We start from the raw sequence: 20,189 nt of genomic DNA, 5'->3' as shown, positions 1-20,189 counted from the left end.
GTAAGAAATCACAAGTATAATATGTTATGTAAAAGACCACAAAGCTATAATAAATTGTTCCAGCATGCATTTAAAATGGAGTGCTTGGGAAAGCATTTTAATTGAATATCACAAATATTCCAGGGAGTTTATTTTCCTTCATGAAGCAATGCTTTAAGACAGGCAAGGACAAGCTAGAGTTTCTGTTACACAACAGCAGGCTCCTGTGATAAAGCAGATTACAATACCCTGTCAGAGGCAAACTTCCTGCTGAGCTATTAAAAAAAAAAAAAAAAAGTGCACGCCGCACCCTTCTTCTTATTTTTGTTTTGAAGCAATTCAGCTGAAAAGCTAAGGCATTATGCACCTGTTAATCCAAACCATCACAACTTCTTTATTAAAAGGAAAATTGAAAATGAATAAAACTATAATAATGATAACAAAGCACTGTAATATATTATTTATGGAAGGATAAATTCCATTTATATTATGATTTATCTTGAATACCTATTCTGTTAGAATAATCTCAATGAGGAATGGAGTTGTAGCTCAGTGGTAGAGCACTTGCTTAGCATGTATGAGGCATAGGAGAGAGAGAGAAAGAGTGGGGGAGAGAGAAAGGGAGGGAGAGGGAAAGAGAAGGAGAGAGAGGGAAAGAAAGAAAAAGAAAGGTATTGTGTCCACTTACAACTAAAAATATTGTTTAAAAAGAATTATCTTAATGATTGTAAATCTGCCATGTAGTAACAAAAAATACTTTTTTACTTCTAAAGTCTGGTTTCAGTTTGTGTTAAACACATTACTTTATGTGAAACACAGTCTTGGTCTTGAGGGTGAGAAATATTTACAAGCATATTGTTAATTTATACAGACAAATAAAAGCCTTATGAACAAATGCAGAATTATGAAATAAAGACCATTAAGGACTTGCCAACTGAATAGAAGACGGTAATCTCTTTTGGCCCCAGGATCAGAGTTGGGAAAAACCTTTTGAAGACCTCCTTAATATTTGTCTATTCTCCAAAGATTCTGCTGATTGATCTATAACTATGTTTCAATTTTACAGATTAATACTACAGGAGATTAAAAGATGCTGTCCAGAAGAGTAGATAATCTCCAACCAATTTGTATTTGATTTTGGAAGGGTTATCCAATTATTTTAGCAGCAGATTTACCACTGTCAATATTTGGTTGTGCTTAGATTACTGTAAAACCAAGTTTCCATTCTCTTCTCCTAGTAAGTTGGGGAGGGAAACTGTAGGCTGAGAATGCTGGGTTAGGTACAGGGTACTAGCCCAGGATCAAACTAAATTACAGATACCAAATCCACGTGAGAATATGAAGTACGGTTCTCCTACATAAATGTAGCCTCACAGATACATTTTTTCTAACCTGAGTAATTGACTATTGGTTTCAGTATACTGGTGGAGAATACAAATTAACTGATAAGATTATTTATTTCATACATTGATTTTCATATGAGTGATACTGGCACACCCATAACTCTTATTATTAAAGTCCTTGCTTATAAACAGAATTAATATCCCTTATACATCTACCATTAAAATTTGACAAAATGCTTTTCATTTTTAGTCAAATACCATTATTTCATGGCCCTCAGTCTATTACATGACTACTTCAGAGGCAGGTCTGGATACTTCCTACTTAGGTGGAAAGAATTCCAGGAAATCAATTTGAAAAATCCCACGAGTATAAAAATATATTTATTGTTTGATAACTATTTTAAATCTTTTAATCAATACACACAAACTGAATCCTTAACAAGTACATTAGGGAATACAGATCATAAAACAGAATCATTAAATATAGTCCCCACTCTGAAAGAGTTTAAAACTTTGTTTGGGGCTAGGGATGTGGCTCAAGTGGTAGCGCGCTCGCCTGGCATGCGTGCGGCCTGGGTTTGATCCTCAGCACCACATACCAACAAAGATGCTGTGTCCACCGAAAACTAAAAAATAAATATTAAAAAATTCTCTCTCTCTCTTTAAAAACAAAAACAAAAACAAAAAAACCTTTTGTTTGGGGGTACAATACTCATGCAAAAACTCTCCCATCACATACTGCCTTTTACTATTCTTGTTTAGAAATTCTACTTAAACGATATCCTCTAGCTACCCTAAAAATTTTGAAAAATACAGAATATATTTAACACATTTGTAAGTTCTAAAATATGATATTCAATAACAACCCTAAATCTGAGGAACAACCTGACTGAGGAAATGTACCTACCTAATGTACTCCTTTCCTACTCATCCGCCCCTCCAGAGTATCCTGGATTTCCACCATCATTAACTTGCTTGTGTGTCAAAATGGCACCCCATTGCATAGTTTTCGGAGCACTCTTTTTCACATTCAACATGATGTCATTCACAGTGCTTGCAGCAGTTCATTTTTTGTAGTCGTTTAATGTAGCACTGTATGAATATAACACATTTTATTCATTTTTCTGTTATAGACATTTGAATTCTTTCTACTTTTGTATGTTTGATTACCTAGGTACCTTATTTAGCCTTTTCTCCTTAATCACAAAACCACTATCAGTAAAGAACTAGTTAAGTCAATTGTGATATTATGTAAGAGAATATTTCTATTCTTAGGAAACATCTGCTGAAGTATTCTGTGTAAAAAGGCTAAACCTCAGTGACTTAGAAATACAATTATGTAGATTTATAAGTAGACAGGAAGAACGGCAAAATACTAAAACAAAAGAGAAAAAAATGCTAACAATAACTAAATCTGGGAGAAGGCTACATAACTATTTTGATTACTGCAGCTTTTCTGTGAATTTTAAATTATTCCAAAATAAAGTTTATTTAAAAAAGCCTCAAAAAATAAATGAAAAAAGCAAACAGCAATGGTTGTTTCAAGACGTACTCTCGTATTTGTACTTTCCATCAAAATTTCTATAAGAAATCTTATTTTATCTCTGCCTTCATTCAAGATTAATTTAAAAAAGATGGAAAATAACAAGTATTCAAAGAGTTGTGGGAGGAAATATAAATCAGTAGACCCATCATGATAAATGGTGTGGATGTTCCTCAAAAAAACAGCAATTCTCTTATGGGGTATATATATCCAAAAGAACTGAAATCAATATGCTGAAGGAAAGGTGGACTTCCATATTCACTGAAGCACTGTGTGCAATAGCTAAGATACAGAGTCAAGAATCCATTAATGGGGCTGGGGATGTGGCTCAAGCGGTAGCGCGCTCGCCTGGCATGCGTGCGGCCCGGGTTCGATTCTCAGCACCACATACAAACAAAGATGTTGTGTCTGCCAATAACTAAAAAATAAAATATTAAAATTCTCTCTCTCTCTTTCTCTCTCTTCCTCTCTCACTCTCTCTTTAAAAAAAAAAAAAGAATCCATTAATTATGAATAAATAAAGAAAATGTGATACACATTTAAAATGGAATACTACTCAGCCTTTAAAAAGAAGAAAATGTTGTCATTTGTGACAATGTGGATGAACCTAGAGGACATTATGCTAAGTGAAATAAGTCAGGCAAAGAAAGACAAATACTAAATGATCTCACTTATAAAAAGATGAACTTATAGAAGTATAGTAAAACAATGGTTACCGAGTTTGGTGGATGCAGGCAGGGTGGGAGGAAATGCAGCATTGTTGGCGAAAGGATACAAAGTTTCAGACCCACAGGAGAAATAAGTTTTGAGATCTATGTGCAGCAATGGGAGTAGTCAATAATAATGTACTGTTATTTCAAAATAATTAAGAGCAAATTTCAGATGTCTTACCATAAAAATGACAGGTAAAGCAATGCAATATGTATGTTAGTTAGCTTGATTAATCATTCTATATGCTACATATATATATAATGTATCCCGTAAGTGTATACAACTATGAATTATCAATTAAAATCTGCTAACAACAAAAGAAAAAATAGTCAACAAAAGGGATTACTACTAGGGCAAGTATTTTGTATAAACAAAACCAGGACCCTCCAATAACATGTTCTATCTGGGGGCAAAAATTTCAGCAAAGATCAGACTAGTGATAATATTAATAAATAGACTACAATTAAAAAAATCTGTGAATGAATAAGTAATGAGATACTTTCAGGCAATTGAGAAAGAATTGTTTAGGTAACATTTAAAAAGCGTTTGAATACTAACCTATTTACAAGTGCCTAAAAATTAGTATTTAAATTCTTCTGTTTCTGCCCACCAAAGATTAATTACAATGGAAAGCACCATTCCACCATAAACAATAGAGAACTGGTGTCATAAGTGGGGAAGTGGAATATTCCCAAAGGCTCATGGGCTGAGGCTTGCCCTCCAGCTGTTGGGAGGTGGTGGAGACCTGGGGAGGTAGGTCACTCCGGGCATGCCTTTGAAAGACACATTCTGTCCCTGGACTTTCCTCTTATCTCTGTGCTTCCCTGCTGCATGAAATGAGCAGCTCTGTTCTGCCTCCCGTTCCCACCATGATTTTCCACCTCACTCCACGCCCACAGTAGTGGGGCCAAAACCCTAAGTCCAAATAAATCTTTCCTCCTTTAAATTGTTTCAGGTATTCTGTCACAGTGATGGAAAGCCGACTAACACACTGTATAGAACGTGTCTAAAAGGTTTCCGGCATGACATAGGCAGCACAGGACTCAAATCTTCATAGAAGAGAAACAAACAACCCCATCTTGCTGCCTGAAGGCAGTGGGCGTGAAACAGCTCAGTGGTACAGTGGAGATTCAGAGCCTGGATTCCTGGAAATTGAGATGGCTAAGATGTGCAGGCAGAGTACCTGAGAGGATAAAGCTGGATGTAGAAAGAGCTCCAGAGATCTGCAAAAGGGTCCTCTCAAGTCTTCAGGTGAGTATTGATTTATGCAAATGAGAGAAAAAACTAAGGCAAGAGGGGGGAAAGCAATAGTTCAAAAGTCGAGAGTTCACAAAAGCCAACAGCCAGACTACAGGAACGTCCTAATACTGAAGTCATTAGACAAGCGCTTTAGAAAAACCAATCCATAGAAACAGACCTAGAAATAATACAATGAAAATAGTAGACAAAATCCTTAAAACATCTATCATACTATCAATACACTCAAGGATATAAAAGAAAACACGAAATAATGAGAAATAGAAAAAAAAACAATATTAAAAGTTTTAGAAATGAAAACTACTGTATTTAAATTAAAAAATACATTGGATCCATTTAACAATGGATTAAATACTCATTCAAGAGGTAGAGATAGGTGAATCTGAAGACCGTTAATAGAAATAATCAAAATGAAACACACTAACAAGAAAACTAAGAACAAAAACAAAACAAGTGAAAGAAAGAAAAGGAAGTGAGAAAAGAAAAGCAAGAAGCCTTAATGCATGTGGGACAACGTCAAATGGTCTAACATTTAACTGGAATTCCAGAAAAAAGCAAGAGGAGGACAGAAAGAATCTTTCAAAAAATAATGGATAAAAAAATTCCAAATCTGATGAATTATACACCCATCAATCTAAAAAATGAGTGCTGGGGATGTAGCTCTGTGGTACAGTGCTTGCCGAGCATGTGCAAAGTCCTGGTTTCAATTCCCAGTACTAACACAACAACAACAACAAAACCCCCTAAGGCAAATGAACCCCAATCAGAAGAAACATAAAGAAAACTACGACAAGGCACAGGACAATCCAATCTTAAAAGTAGTTAGAAGAAATAAAGGCATATTACATTGAGAAAAGCAAAAACAGGAATGACAGCAGAATGACTTTCCATCAGAAGGTCAGCAGGTGAACCTGGCTAACAGCTCATAGCACCCATAAGCATCCAAGCCCAGCCTGAAAGCCATCTCAGTGGTGGACCTACCACACCCCAGCAAGCCCACTACATAGCTGGTTGGCCTGACAGGCCCCCATGTACCCACAGCCAATCAAGTGGCATCCCTGCTCTTCTCCCAAGAACTCACAAGAAGTCAATTGGACTATAATACCTGCACACACTAGCTTTACCTGACAGTCATCTAGGTGGTGGTCCCTGCCCTTTGGTTAGGAGCACACAGCTGGTCAGCCCTCAGTGCCCCCATAAGGTGGAGTCCAGCTAAAAGCCAGCTGGACAGTGGTCCTACCCACCAGAGGGTCTGCTGCACAGTCAGTCAGCAGCAGCTGCAGGTCAGCCTGACATTGATTAAGCAGCTTCCCTGCCCCAGCAAAACTGCTACACCACCGCTCTCACAAACTCCCAAAGCTGCACACCACGAATAAAACCAGAGACCACTGACAAGGACTCCTGCACAGAGACCACACGACTGAGTTCATCCACAATCAAAACTAACATACCTACCAAACAGTACCCTAGCGAGCATTCCTAGGAATAAGTCTCTCCTGGTGAGGTTGGGGGAAGTTGGGGGAGGTGCCACTATAAAATTGGACAAGGTGACTACTGCACAAGAAACACGAGAAAGCAAATGAGCATGACACTTGCAAAGGGAACAAAATAATTCCCCAGAAATAGCACTCCAGAAAAAAAAGAAAGAAAGAAAGAAATTTATAAAATGTTAAAAAAAGAAAAAAAATCTAAAATGATGATCTTAAGGAAGTTCAGTGAGATAAAGAGAATACAAACAATTCAATGAAGGAAACCAATTCATGATCTGAAGGAGAAATACAACACTGAGAGAGATATTATAAAAAAGAACCAAAGAAAAATCTTACCACTGAAGAATTCAATGAATGAAATAAAAATGTGAGAGCCACAACAAGCTAGATCAAGCAGGAGAAAGAATTCCTAAATTTGAAGACAGGTCTTTTGAGTTAACTCGAAAGTTGGAGGGGAAACTCATCAGAGGAGCAGGCGGGGAGAATGAAGGTGAGTGAAGAAAGCCTCCTGTGACACCGCTAAGCAACCAAATGTCCTCCTCATGGGAGTCTCATAGGGAGAGGAGACCAAGAAAGGCACAGAGAGCATATTAAAGAATAAGAGCTAGAAACTTCCCACATCTGGGTAGAGATATGGATATCCAAATCCATGGAGTTCAAAGAAAACCCCAAAGAACTCAACCCCAAGGAGGTGCTCTCCAAGGCACTTACATCATAATCAGACAAGCAAAAGCTGAAGGAATTCATCACCACTACATCCCTTGTTTAAGAAGGACTTAGGATTGAGTCCAGGATTTAGAAGTGAAAGGATATAACTGCCATCCCGAAAAACACATGAGTATAGAACTCACTGGTAGAGTGGACACACAAACAAGAAAGGGAAAAGGAACCAAACCATATCATTCCAGAAAAGCACCAAACCACAAAGATTAACAATAAGAAGAAAGGAATAAAAAATATACAAACTACTGTATAAACAATGTACAACCAGAAAACACTTATTAAAATGACAAGTGTAGATTATTACCTATCAGTAATAAGTCTGGGGCTGGGGATGTGGCTTAGTGGTTGAGTGCCCAGAGCTCTATCTCTAGTACCAACAAAAACAAAAACACCTGAATATAAATGAATTAAAATATAGACTAGCTGAATACATTTTAAAAACTAAATAAAGACATGGGCTAGGGTGGTAGCTCACTGGTAGAATACTTGGCCTAACATGCAGGAGACTCTAGGTTTAATCCCCAACACTGAAAGAAAAAAAAAAAAAAGAAAAGAAAGACATCCCATATCTATGTACTAAAAGAATTAAATTTGTTAAAATGTCCATTTGTGATCTACAGATTCTGCCCAAAGTCATCTACATTCAATGTAATCTCTAGCACAATACCAATTATAGCCAGGTTTGATAGTGCATGTCTATAATCTCAGCAACCCAGGAAGCTGAGACAGAAAGATCCCAAGTTCAAGGCCGGCCTCAGCAACTTAGTGAGACCAAAGCAATTTAGTGAGACCTTGTCTCAAAATAAAAAATGAAAAGGGCTGGGGATGTGGCTCAGTGGCAAAGCATCCTTGGATTAAATCTCTAGCTCACGCGCATACACACACAGACACACATGAGTTTCCACAGAAACAGAAAAAATCACTACTAAAACTCATATGGAACCACTGAACCTCCAAATAACCAAAGTAATCCTGAGAAAAAAGAACAAAATTGGTGGCATCACAATACCTGACTTCAAAACATACTACACAAAGTTACAGTAGCCCAAAGTGTGATAATGGCATAAAAAACAGACACAAAGATCAATGGAACAGAATACAGAAGCCAGAAGTAAGTCCAGAAATTTATAGCAAACATATTTTTGACAAAGGCACAAAGAACAAACTCTGGAGAAATGACAGATGCTGGGAAAAATGGAGATGTATATACAAAGGAAAAAACTAGATTTTTATCTCTCATCATTAACAAAAAGCAAAGACTTAACTATAAAATGTGAAATTATGAAACTATTAGAAGAAAATAAGAAAAATGCTCTAGGACAATGGTTTGAACAGTGATTTTTTTTATATATATATGACCCCAAAGACTCAGGCAACAAAGCCAAAAGTTGACAAATGGGATTACATCAAACTGAAAAGCCTCCACACAGCAGAGGAAATAATCAACAGAGCTAACAAACAAACTACAGAATGGGATGAAATGTGTGCAAGCTACTCAACTGACAAATGACGATATCACAGATAGTACGAGGAACTTAACAACAACAAACAACAACAACAAAAAACCTCCAAATAACCAATTTAAAAGTGAGAAAGTGATCTAAACAGACATTTCTCAAAAGAAGATATACAAATGGCCAACAAGTATATTAAAAAATGCTCAACATCATTAATCATCAAAGAAATGCAAATCAAACCCCCCCCCCAAAATAGCATCTACCCTCAGTTAGAATGATATGAAATCAACCAAGATGTCCATTGTCAGATAAATTGATAAAGAAAATGTGTACAAGTACACAAAAGAATATTATTCACTTGTAAAAAAAGAATGGAATCCTATAGTGCATGACACAGAGATAAGCTGAGAAGGCACTGGATTAAGTTAAACACACAAAGTTAAATTCCACATGTTCTCATTTATTTGTGGAAGCTAAAAAGATAAACTCACAGAAGTAGAGTAGAAGAGTGGTTAACAGAGGCTGGGAAGGGTACTGGGGAAAGGAAGATGGAAAGAGGATGATTAACAGGTTCAGGGGTGCAGCTGGGAAGGAAGAATAATTTCTAATGTTCTGTGCCACAGTAGAGTAATTATGGCTGATGAAAAATGATCAAATATTTTAAAATAGTTAGTAAAGATGTATACTTGAATGTTCTCAACTGAAGAGAAGGTAAATGTTTGAGGTGACAGGTATGCCAACTACCTGAACTTACCATATGCACTGGATACATGTGTAAGAATATTACACTGTAACCTATAAGAATTTACAAATATCATGTCAATTAAGAGGCTTATACTCTACTGACTGCGCTGGCCAGGTACCCTTTATGAGTTAACTAAAAAGAAAGAAATCAAGCCTGAAAACAATGGAATGACATATTTATCAAATAAACTGAAAGAAAAACATAAGTCCAGAATTCACTTAGTGAAAATGTCTTTCCAAAAGTAAGGCAAGAGTTTTTTTTTTTGTTTGTTTGTTTAGTTGTAGTTGAACACAATATCTATCTTTCTTTCTTTATTTTTATGTGGTGCTGAGGATGAACCCAGCTCCTCCAGGCCTGCGCTCTATTCCTGAGCCACAACCCCAGACCCAAGGCAAGACTTTTTAGACCAAGAAAAAACAGAAGAATTGTCAAATTTCTACTATACAAAATATAAAGGTCATTTTCTACACAGAAATATGGGTTTAAACAAAAAGAAGCCAGAAATAGCAAATATGTATGTAAATATAAAATGCTTTTTCATTTTTAATTTCTTCAAGAGACAAATAATTGTTTAAAGGAAAAATAATCCCAAAGCACTAGAGGATTTATAACAAAGTGAAATATTTGCTGCTAAAAGATGAAGGCAAATAGTGGAATGATCCTGTTGTAAGGGTCTTAGGTTATACCCATAAGTGTTTACCACTAGTTGAGGTAGACGGTAATAAGTTAATGATGATACTGTAAACTCTAGAGCAACTACGAAAAAAAGAAAACAAGGAGATTCAGTTAATAAATCAATAGTAAAGATAAAATAGAATTATAAAACATTCTTAGTTAATCCAAGGGAAAGCAAAAAAAACAGGAAAAAAGGAATAAGGAACAGAAAGAATAAATAATATGTGGTAGATTCAAACATGACCATATATATTAGTAATTACATCAAATGTAAAAAGCTTATATTTTCTAATTAAAAGGCAGAAGTTATCTGACTGGATAAAAGGTCAAGCCTTGGGGCTGCAGTTGTAGTTCAGTGGTAGAGCAGTTAACTAGCATGTGTGAGGTACTGGGTTCAATCCTCAGCACCACATAAAAATAAACGAATAAAATAAAGGTATTGTGTCCATCTACAACTAAAAAAATATAAATTCTCCCAGAAATCGACTTTAAATATAGGGACACAGAGGTTAAAAATAAAAGATTCAAAAAAATACAGAGTAGAAACATTGAAGAAGAAGAAGAAGAAGAAGAAGAAGAAGAAGAAGAAGAAGAAGAAGAAGAAGAAGAAGAAGGAGGTAGTAGTAGTAGTAGTAGTAGTAGAAGTAGTAGTAGTAGTAGAAGTAGTAGAAGTAGTAGTAGTAGTAGTAGTAGTAGTAGTAGAAGTAGTAGAAGTAGTAGTAGTAGTAGTAGTAGTAGTAGTAGTAGAAGTAGTAGAAGTAGTAGTAGTAGTAGTAGTAGTAGTTGTGGTTATGTTAATATTAGACAACGTAGATATCTAAAAAAGAAATATAACTGGGGGGAGAAGTGACATTACATTATGATAAGAGTCAATTCATTAAGAAGACAAATTATCCTAAGTATTATACATGTAACAAAAGGTCCAATTTTTGAAGTAAAAACTGAGAGAATGTGAAGAAAAAGTTGCCATCATATGTGGAGAATTCAACATTCCTCTCAGTACAGTCATCTCTTTAAGGTAGCGGGGTTAGTTCTAGGAACCCCTGTGGATTCCAAATCTGTGGAGCTTAAGTCCCTTATATAAAATGGTGCAGTGATTTGCATAATATATGCACACCTTCTATAGCACTTTAAATCATCCTTAGATTGCTTATAATACCTAACAGAATATAAATGCTTTGTAAATAGTTAGTATACTATATTGCATAGGGAACGACTCAATTCTTTTTAGAATAGTTTTGATCTACGATGTGAGAACTGAGGACAAGGAGAACCAACTATAATTAATATGATAAGTAAAATGAATATTTGTTCAGAACAAAAATAAACAAGAGGGGGCTGGGGTTGTGGCTCAGCGGTAGAGCGCTTGCCTCGCACGTGCAGGGCCCTTGGTTCCGTCCTCAGCACCACATAAAAATAAATAAACGAAATAGAGGTATTGTGTCCAACTACAATTAAAAAATAAATATTAAAAAAAAATAACTCATTTCACCTCTTAATTTATAAAATTAAGTCTCAAATTGTTAAAGGAAGGGGAGAGAATAGCTTAGATGTAATGGAGTACTGAGAACATAATATTTCAGTCTGAAATCCTGAATCATCACCAAAAATAAATGTGACTAAAATACCCAATGGTACTGCTTACCATACTAGAGAAAAGTATAAATCTTACTAAAGGATTAAGCTAGGCTACTGAGAAATGTGAGCCACAATGGCTGTTACAGAAACAATCTCTTGATTCTGTGTATTGTAAGTCACTCTTACAATTAAATATTTAGCAACAATGGATTTATAAGTATTTGAAAGGACAAGGAAAATAATTTTTGAAAATAATTATGTTTGCAGAGTAAAATTTGAGCTTCTAGGTGAGTATACAGAAAATAAAACTAAATTTCCTAATTACAAAGGAAACTGCCAGTTAGATGCCAATCCCAAGTATATAAATTCAGCTTAGGAAGCAATATCCTTTATAAGTCAAAGTATAAAATACCATAATAAGAAGCAAGATATACCATCCCTTTGTATATCCATGGATTTTCTGGAATTTTCTTTGAGAAAACTTAGAAATGGACACATTAAAAAGTTAACAGAATTTTTTTTTTTTAATTTTTTTTTTTAATATTTATTTTTTAGTTTTCGGCGGACACAACATCTTTGTTGGTATGTGGTGCTGAAGATCGAACCCGGGCCGCACGCATGCCAGGCGAGCGCGCTACCGCTTGAGCCACATCCCCAGCCCCAAGTTAACAGAATTTTAAAATGAAACCTTTACTTTTCAAAAATCATAGATTTTTTTTTTTTTTTTTTTACAAGCAACTTAATCCCCACCTCAGGGGAAAAGTTCCTCCATCCTAGGGCCTAAAAGGGAGATGCTATCATTTGAATATCCATGATGCGCCTGCATTTTGCCTATATTACCTCACATAATTCTCCTGAAAATGAAGGACATTTCTAATGAAGGACAGATTTAGTCATTCTCAAATCATAGTTCTTCTTAGGTCTGTTTCCTTATTGGAAAAATTAAAAAAGCAGACTAACTGATCTCCAAATCCAAATTTCCCTCCAGTTGTCTTTTAGTGTGTGTGTGTGTGTGTGTGTGTGTGTGTGTGTGTGTGTGGTAAGGGAGAGTTGGGGACCCACCTGGTGACTGAATCCAAGGCTGCTCTACCACTGAGCTATATCCCTAGCTCTTTCTTATTTTTTATTTTGAGATAGGGTCTTGCTAAGTTGCCCAAGCTGGCCTTGAACTTGAGATCCTCCTGCCTCAGCCTCCCCAGTAGCTGGAATTACAGGTGTGAATCACTGCTCCTGGCTCCTTCCATGTTTAATAGTGCATGATTCTACATTAAAGATTTGGGTATCTATTCCTGAGAAGCATACAATTTGGTTAGGGAATTAAAGACAACAAAATACTGTCAGGTAGCAGCAAAACATACAAATAACCTTAATAAAGCAAAAATTATCCATATAACTTGAGTAGTAAATGGCTGTGAAAAATCACATTAAACCCCAGTCCGTCAGGATATGAGATACAGAACATGCTGGCAATTACAGGAGAGGAAGGAGGAAGAAAGTAGGGGAAGAAAGCAGGGATAGACACATAAGAGAGGGAGATTTTTATTTTTTCATTTTTCAGTACTGGGGATTGAACTCATTGACCCCTGCATAAGCATTCAACCACTAAGCTACACCCCCTAGCCCTTTTTTTAAACATTTTATTTTGAGACAGGATCTCATCAAGTCACTCAGGCTAGCCTTGAACTTGTGATTGTCCTACCTCAGTCTCCCAAGTAGCCAGGATTACCGGTGTACAACACTTTGCCAGGCCCTGAGAATAATTTTTTTTTTTTTATTAACCAAGACAAAACTGGTATCCAACACAAACATGATAACACAATTAGAAAGAGAATCAATCGCTTTACAAAACTATTGAAGAGCTACATCCGATTTGCCAGGAACTCTCTTAATTCTTTGGCATTCAAATTTCCTCTTTTTAATCACTGATAGCGTCCCTCTTATTAACTTGCTTTTCTTCCAACATAAACTACAACAGTCCCTCTTACCACAGAGGTCATGTTCCAAGACCCTCAGTAGATGCCTTGAAACCCCTGACAGAACCAAACTCAATATATATTGTGTTTTTCCTATACATCATGCCTGTCATTAAGTTTAGTTTATAAATTAGGCAGAGTAAAGTTAATAATAACTAATAATAAAATAGAATGATATACTGTAATGAAAGTAATGTAAATGCAGTCTTGCTCAAAATATCTTATTGACCACTGAACCACATCTCCAGCTCTATTGTATTTTATTTCAAGACAGTGTCAGAGTTGCTTAGTGCCTCACTTTTGCTGAGGCTGGCTTTGAACTCGTGACTTGGGGCCATTTAAAGTAAGGCATACTGATACTGATACACAAGCATTGGCATACTGATACTCCAATAGTTGATTTGATAATCAAGATGGCTACTAAGTGACTATCCTGTGGGTAGGCCATAAAGACTATGGGTACACTGTACAAAGGATTCACATCCTATGCAGGGGGTTGGGGGTATAAGCAGGATGGCTTGAGATTTTATCACATTATTCAAAGTGGTATGCTATTTAAAATGTATGAGGTTTCCTTTCTTTTTTTTTTTTCATTTAATATTGGACTATAGTTAACTATGGGTAACAGCAGCCACAGACAGAGTGCCTACACTAATTCTGTCAGATACTCATTTCTAATGTACTACAGTAACAGCCACCCTTTCCTGGAAGCACCAGTTGGGAGTAAGGTTGGGGTGACAGATGAGAGCAAATTTAAGTAATAATACCACAGACTCACAGTTCTTACCCAAAGTTCAAGAGTTTTTAATGAATACTTCTCAATTTATTATTTGCCTCTGGTCAATTTCCCAAGACCTGAGTTGTTTTTGAGGAAGAAGATTTGCAGCTTCTTTACTCCACCATCTCTAGAAGCTGGACCTCTTCCTGACTATAGTATTTACAAGAGAATGAGAATCCACTGTGACACAGAAAAATAATAATAATGATTTTGTTGGTTGTTTTCGGTGTTATTTGAGCTACTAGGGATCAAAACCAGGAGCATTCTACCTCTGAGCTAAATTTCCATCCATTTTTAAATTTTGTTTTGAGATAGGATCTCACTAAGTTACTCAGGTTGGCCTAGAAAGTATTAGAATTAACATAATGCCTCTTGAAATAAGGTTTAGCTTTCTTTTCTTTCCTCAAAGCAACATAATGTACAAATAACATCAAAAAACATCTTTTTCAAACAAGCTACATAAGAAAAATAAATAATAATCCTACTCTTCATTAAATTAAAGTTAATATTACATGTTTGGACAAAACAAGATTTTAGAAATTTAAAAAACTCCAACACCAAATACTAAGTCAGACAAAGAAGAGAAATCACTGTGTCTTATTACTAACTAAAAGTAAAATAACTTACCTCTATAGCAAAAATTCCTTTGTCACGCCCATATAATTTCATCTCTTCTGGAAAATGCTGGAATGCATTTATGTAGGGAATATGGCCCTCTTCAACAAATCTATATTTTTTTAAAAGAAAACATTTCCGTTAGAACTCGGTATTGACTTGAACTTTTTCTGAAAGTCTCTTATTTCAAAGGGAAAGAATTAGCTAAACATATTCTGTCTCCCACATATTTGTTAAGGATAAATCCGATGATATCTATTATTCTTTGTATCCATGTGTGAGACTATTTAGCCAATTATCTGAGTCTCTTAAAACTTATGAAATAGATTTAATACATCTAGGAAATATGGGTCTTCTCTGTCAGCTTACCACCAGCCTCCCCAGCCTAGCATTCCTTAATCCCTAGTTCCTGCTCATCTTGTCAATCACTTCTTTAGGGAGACCTTCCTTGCCCCCTGTTTTCCTTATCTGACCTTCTGTCCCTAACACCTATCCCAGTGCATGGCAGATGCTAGTCGCTGAAGGAGACCATTAAGGAAGGAACCTTGTCAGTTTGCTCACCACTGCATCCCACTGTCTGGTAAATAGCAGGAAGACGGAACTGGACGAAAAAAGCACACACATATATAAACATACATATGTACATATATATATATATAAACACACACACACACATATATATATATATATACATATATACACACATATATATATTTGTTATTTATATGTATTTTTATTTATAATTCTTTCATTCATTCAACAGAAATGTATTGGGTACTGTATATCCAACGCCACCCTTGACTATGGAAAGTCAGCAGTGAACAAAACAGGCAAAAATTCTTTTCCAATTCTTTTACACTCTAGTAAAGGATGACAAGCATAAAAATCAATAAAATCTACAGTATGTTAGGTAGGAGAAAGTATTAAGGGGAAAAATAAAGCCTGGCAGGAGCACAGGGAGTGGGAATGGGGGTCTTAGATGTCAGGTTCCTAAACAAGGAAACTGTTAGGGAAGTAAGGCCAGGTGAGGAATGAGCACACAAAATCCATGGCCTCAGTGCTGCTGCTGGAGCAGAGCTGGCATCCGTCACCTTCCAGCAGCTGAAGAAAGACTGGTCCAAGTTTAGTTTCAAATTAAAAATGTGATTTAACTTTTTAGTTTACTGAAAATTGAGAATTAAATATTTTATGTAAAAATGGTGTAAAGCTCCCCCAATTAGGTTTTCATTAGTTTCTTTAGTTTACATAAAAATATTTGTGCATAATAATCTGTATTCATATTAATCTGGATCTATATTTTTGATTTGAAATTATTTTATATTCAAAGTGTAATGTATGCCTACCACTTTTAAAACTACCTAGAATTTCATCATGGTAATATAGTGATAATTTATTTAGTTTTCACCTCATGGGATAATACATGCTAGTACTCTGTGGATGGTTAGGAGCTGAGAGATGAATAGGAAGAGATGGTCTGCCTACCCCCAAATGTCAGACAGCCTGCAGACAAGCCAGGAAGCACGCTACCATAAGTGCCACCAGAGGGGAACACTCAGCCTCTTAGGAGCAGAGGAAAGAGAAACCTGCCCAGGAGAAGCAGACATGCACTCCCCAAGCAGATCTTGAGTGTCTGGAGTTTTAACAGTTTGTCACCATTTGTAAACAGGGCTGCTCTTAGCCTCTTTCAAAAGTTTGTTTTTCTTTTCAAATTTGAATTTTGATTCATTCATTCATTCATTCATTCATTCATTCATTCATACATACATACTTTTGGTACTGGGGACTGAACCCAGAGGCATTTTTACCACTGAGCCCCATCCCCAGTCCTTTTTTTTTAAGTTTTGAGACAGGGTCTTACTAAGTTGCTTAGGGCCTTGCTAAGTTACTGAAGCTAGCCTTGAACTTGCATTGCAATCCTTCTGCCTTAGCCTCCCAAGTTGCTGAAATTACAGATGCAGAAAAAACTAAGGATAGCTACTGAATCAAAATTCTGAACAATCTATTTTCCTCAGCTGTTTCTCTGGATCAACCTAGGAAGTTGAAGAAGAATTCGCACAGACTAAAATCTTCCTGTATGACTCTCCTGACCAATAGTACTATGTTAGCCACATCCCCTGGACACTGTTTCTATTTAAAGTTTTACTGCATTGTTTGAAGTTTCAAACTGAAGGACTGGAAATTTAATAAACTGGTTCTTGGTTGCAGATCATGTGAGAAACACATTAGAGCCGGGTCCTGAACTTATTCCCACTTTCTATTCCCTTACCACCACCCTAACCCAATTACCATCTCCTGTCTTAAGTATAGCAAAAGACCATGTGGTCTCCCTGTTTTCACCCTTACTTTTATAGAATCCATTTTCTACATAGCTACCTAAATAATCTTTTAAAAAATATAAATCAGACCAGTCTCTCCTGCTGCAATCTTTCAGTGGCTTACTATCATACTTAAAAATTAGGTCCACTTCCTCTTATATGTAATTTTGTATAACAATGAAGGTCTCCTTCCATTTCCATGCAATTTCCCTTCTCTCTCCCTTTCCCTCCCACCTCTTGTCCCTGTTTAATGTTAATCTTGGGGGGAAAAAAAAAACAAGGGAGAGAAATGAATTACAGTAGATGGGGTAGAGAGAGAAGATGGGAGGGGAGGGGAGGGGAGGGGAGGGGAGATAGTAGAAGATAGGAAAGGCAACAGAATACAACAGACACTAGTATGGCAGTATGTGAAAACGTGGATGTGTAACCGGTGTGATTCTGCAATCTGTATATGGGGTAAAAATGGGAGTTCATAATCCACTTGAATCAAATGTATTAAATATGATATGTCAAGAGCTATGTAATGTTTTGAACAACTAATAATAAAAATTAAAAAATTTTTAAAAAATTAGGACCAAAGTCCTAATCGGTATGGGGTCTCCTTTGGAGTGATGAGTATGAACGGGGAGTTGATAGAGAAGTAATAGCTCCACATCTTTGTGAATATAGTGGAAACCACTGAATTACATATTTTTAAAGGTTGAACCTTATAATTTATAAACTATACCTCAATTTTCAAAAATCCTATTTCTGATTTGACTTATAAAGGCATGCCTATACCCTGCTTATCAAGTCTCTTGGCCTTCAAGCCTCCCATTCCTCCTTCAAATTCAGTTCCTTCACTTACAAGATCCTCCTTCTGTTCCTTAATCACTGATCTTGTTTTAGGACTTGGCACTAACAACCTCCCTCTAATTGGAATGCCAGTACTTCCCATCCTCACCAGTCGGATCCACTTTCATTCAAAGTGCAGCTCAAATTATACCTTCCCTAATAACCAATCTAAGGTAGCCAAGTAGTCATTCTCCATCACATCATCTCATTTCAATCCTCTGAATCTGTCCAATCATTTCTAGTTTATTTATGTACTTGCTCATCTGTTTTCTCCACTAGTATGAGACTTCATAAGAGCATGGACTTGCCCTACATATATGATTAACAATTGCATCTCAGGGGTCTAACTCTAGAACAATACATGAACATAGTAGATATTCAATAAGCATTTGTGGGAAAAATACATGTTGGCTATTTTTTATTGTTGTTGTCATTAATGCTAGGTAAGCAGGGTCCCTTGTAAATTATCTGAAGACTTATGAATTTAACCTAAAGACTATGCAATGATGCTAGAAGAGATTTAAATAGGGAGTGGCATGCACAATCAGTGTACAATATATGGGTGTTCTGGCCAGGGTAATAACAACTCCCTTCAAATCACAGTACTAAAATATTTTTTAAGTTTGGCCATCGTTCTCACACCTAGCATTCATAAGAATCCCTACTAGGAACAAAATTAACCAAATTATATTATTATAATGTATGCATGTACAAATATGCATACATACACACACACATATATAATCTCCTCCTCCTGGAGAGCTTATGAAAAGAGATTATCATGCCCTACCCACCCCTACCCCCAGAGTTTCAAATTCAGAAGATCTAGAATGGGTCTAAGAATTTGCATTTCTGTAAATTCCCAGGTGATGGTGAATCTGTTGGTCAGGAAGCTACACTTGGAGAACCCTGGACAGAGCTCTTTCTAGGAGAAAAGAGAACTAGGATCAAATGGTGACGGCCCCTTCTCCTATTGCTCCAAGCTCTGTTTCCAAACTTGTAAACCCCTCACAGCAAAATAAAAGCCTCCAGCCAACTAGATCAAATCTCCTTGATGGCATTTTAGAATTCCTGTTGGTTAGGAAGGAGAAGGGAAGGGAGATGAGGGAATGAAGGGGAAGAGGATCTCACTCCCATTCTTCAACCCTCATTAGATTCTTCCTGAGCAGAACTTCACATAAATATTTTCTTCAACCTCTAAGATTTTTAGGAGAGTTCTGTTACCCCATGATAAAGTGTCTTGGGTGGGATGCCTAGTGCCTTTGTCCAGCTTGAAAAACATGGTTATATTTGTGGATTTGAAAGATGCTTCTGGTTATAAGGATAAAAATGAATAGGAATGATACAAGATTGCAGACAAAAAGTTGTGAAACTATTAAGTAATCCAGGTGAGGAGAGAGACAATAGACACACAGAGAATAGAAAAAAGAATAGTTTTGGGGCTGGGGATGTGGCTCAAGCGGTAGCGTGCTCGCCTGGCATGTGTGCGGCCCGGGTTCGATCCTCAGCAGCACCACATACCAACAAAGATGTTGTGTCCGCCGAGAACTAAAAAATAAATGTTAAAAATTCTAAAAAAAAAAAAAAAAAAAGAATGGTTTTGAGAGTTATTTTGGAAATATAGTTGATAGGACATAGTGACTAACTATATGTAGAGAGAGGAAAGAACCAAGGATGATTCCTTGGTCTCTGCAGAACAGGGTGCATGGCATTTACTAACATAGGAAACATTGGAGAAGGATTTGCATTAAGGAGATAGAAGATAAGCCTCTTTTTTAGTCCTGCTGATTTTGAGATACCATAGACACATCCAGGTAGTGTGTCCAGAAGGCAGCTGTATAGATGAATATTTGGGTCTGGCCCTCAGTAGACAAGTCTGGGCTGGAGATATAAATTTGGGAGTCATCAGCATATAGATGGTAATTAAAGCCTTGGGAGAAGATGACATCACCCAACGAGGGCATACAAAGCACGATGAGGTTTTCAACTTAAGAGTAAAATTCACTGATTCATGGGCTATCTGTATGCTGAGTTAATCACACCTGGGAAAAGCCTTGTTATTTGGTTGATGTGGCCAAATTCAAAGGCACTACCATTATTTACTGGAAACATTCTACTTAATAAAAGGGACTAGTGCCAATGATGATGGTGATGACAACAATGATGGTGATGA

General features: G+C 36.5%; 1 protein-coding gene across 2 annotated transcripts in view; it reads right to left on the bottom strand.

Moving 5' to 3' along the window:
• Taf1b (TATA-box binding protein associated factor, RNA polymerase I subunit B) overlaps positions 1-20,189 on the bottom strand; it is a 70,486-nt gene that overhangs the window by 30,069 nt on the left and 20,228 nt on the right. For both annotated transcript variants that reach the window (XM_026407765.2, XM_077791765.1), the window contains exon 8: positions 14,880-14,979. In XM_026407765.2, the coding sequence (XP_026263550.2) occupies positions 14,880-14,979 (100 nt within the window). The remainder of the gene's footprint in view (positions 1-14,879; positions 14,980-20,189) is intronic.

This window comes from Urocitellus parryii, chromosome 12, assembly GCF_045843805.1.
Source record: "Urocitellus parryii isolate mUroPar1 chromosome 12, mUroPar1.hap1, whole genome shotgun sequence".
NCBI lineage: Eukaryota > Metazoa > Chordata > Mammalia > Rodentia > Sciuridae > Urocitellus > Urocitellus parryii.
The sequence above is the reverse complement of the archived record's forward strand: the minus strand, read 5'-3'. Positions and strand labels throughout refer to the sequence as shown.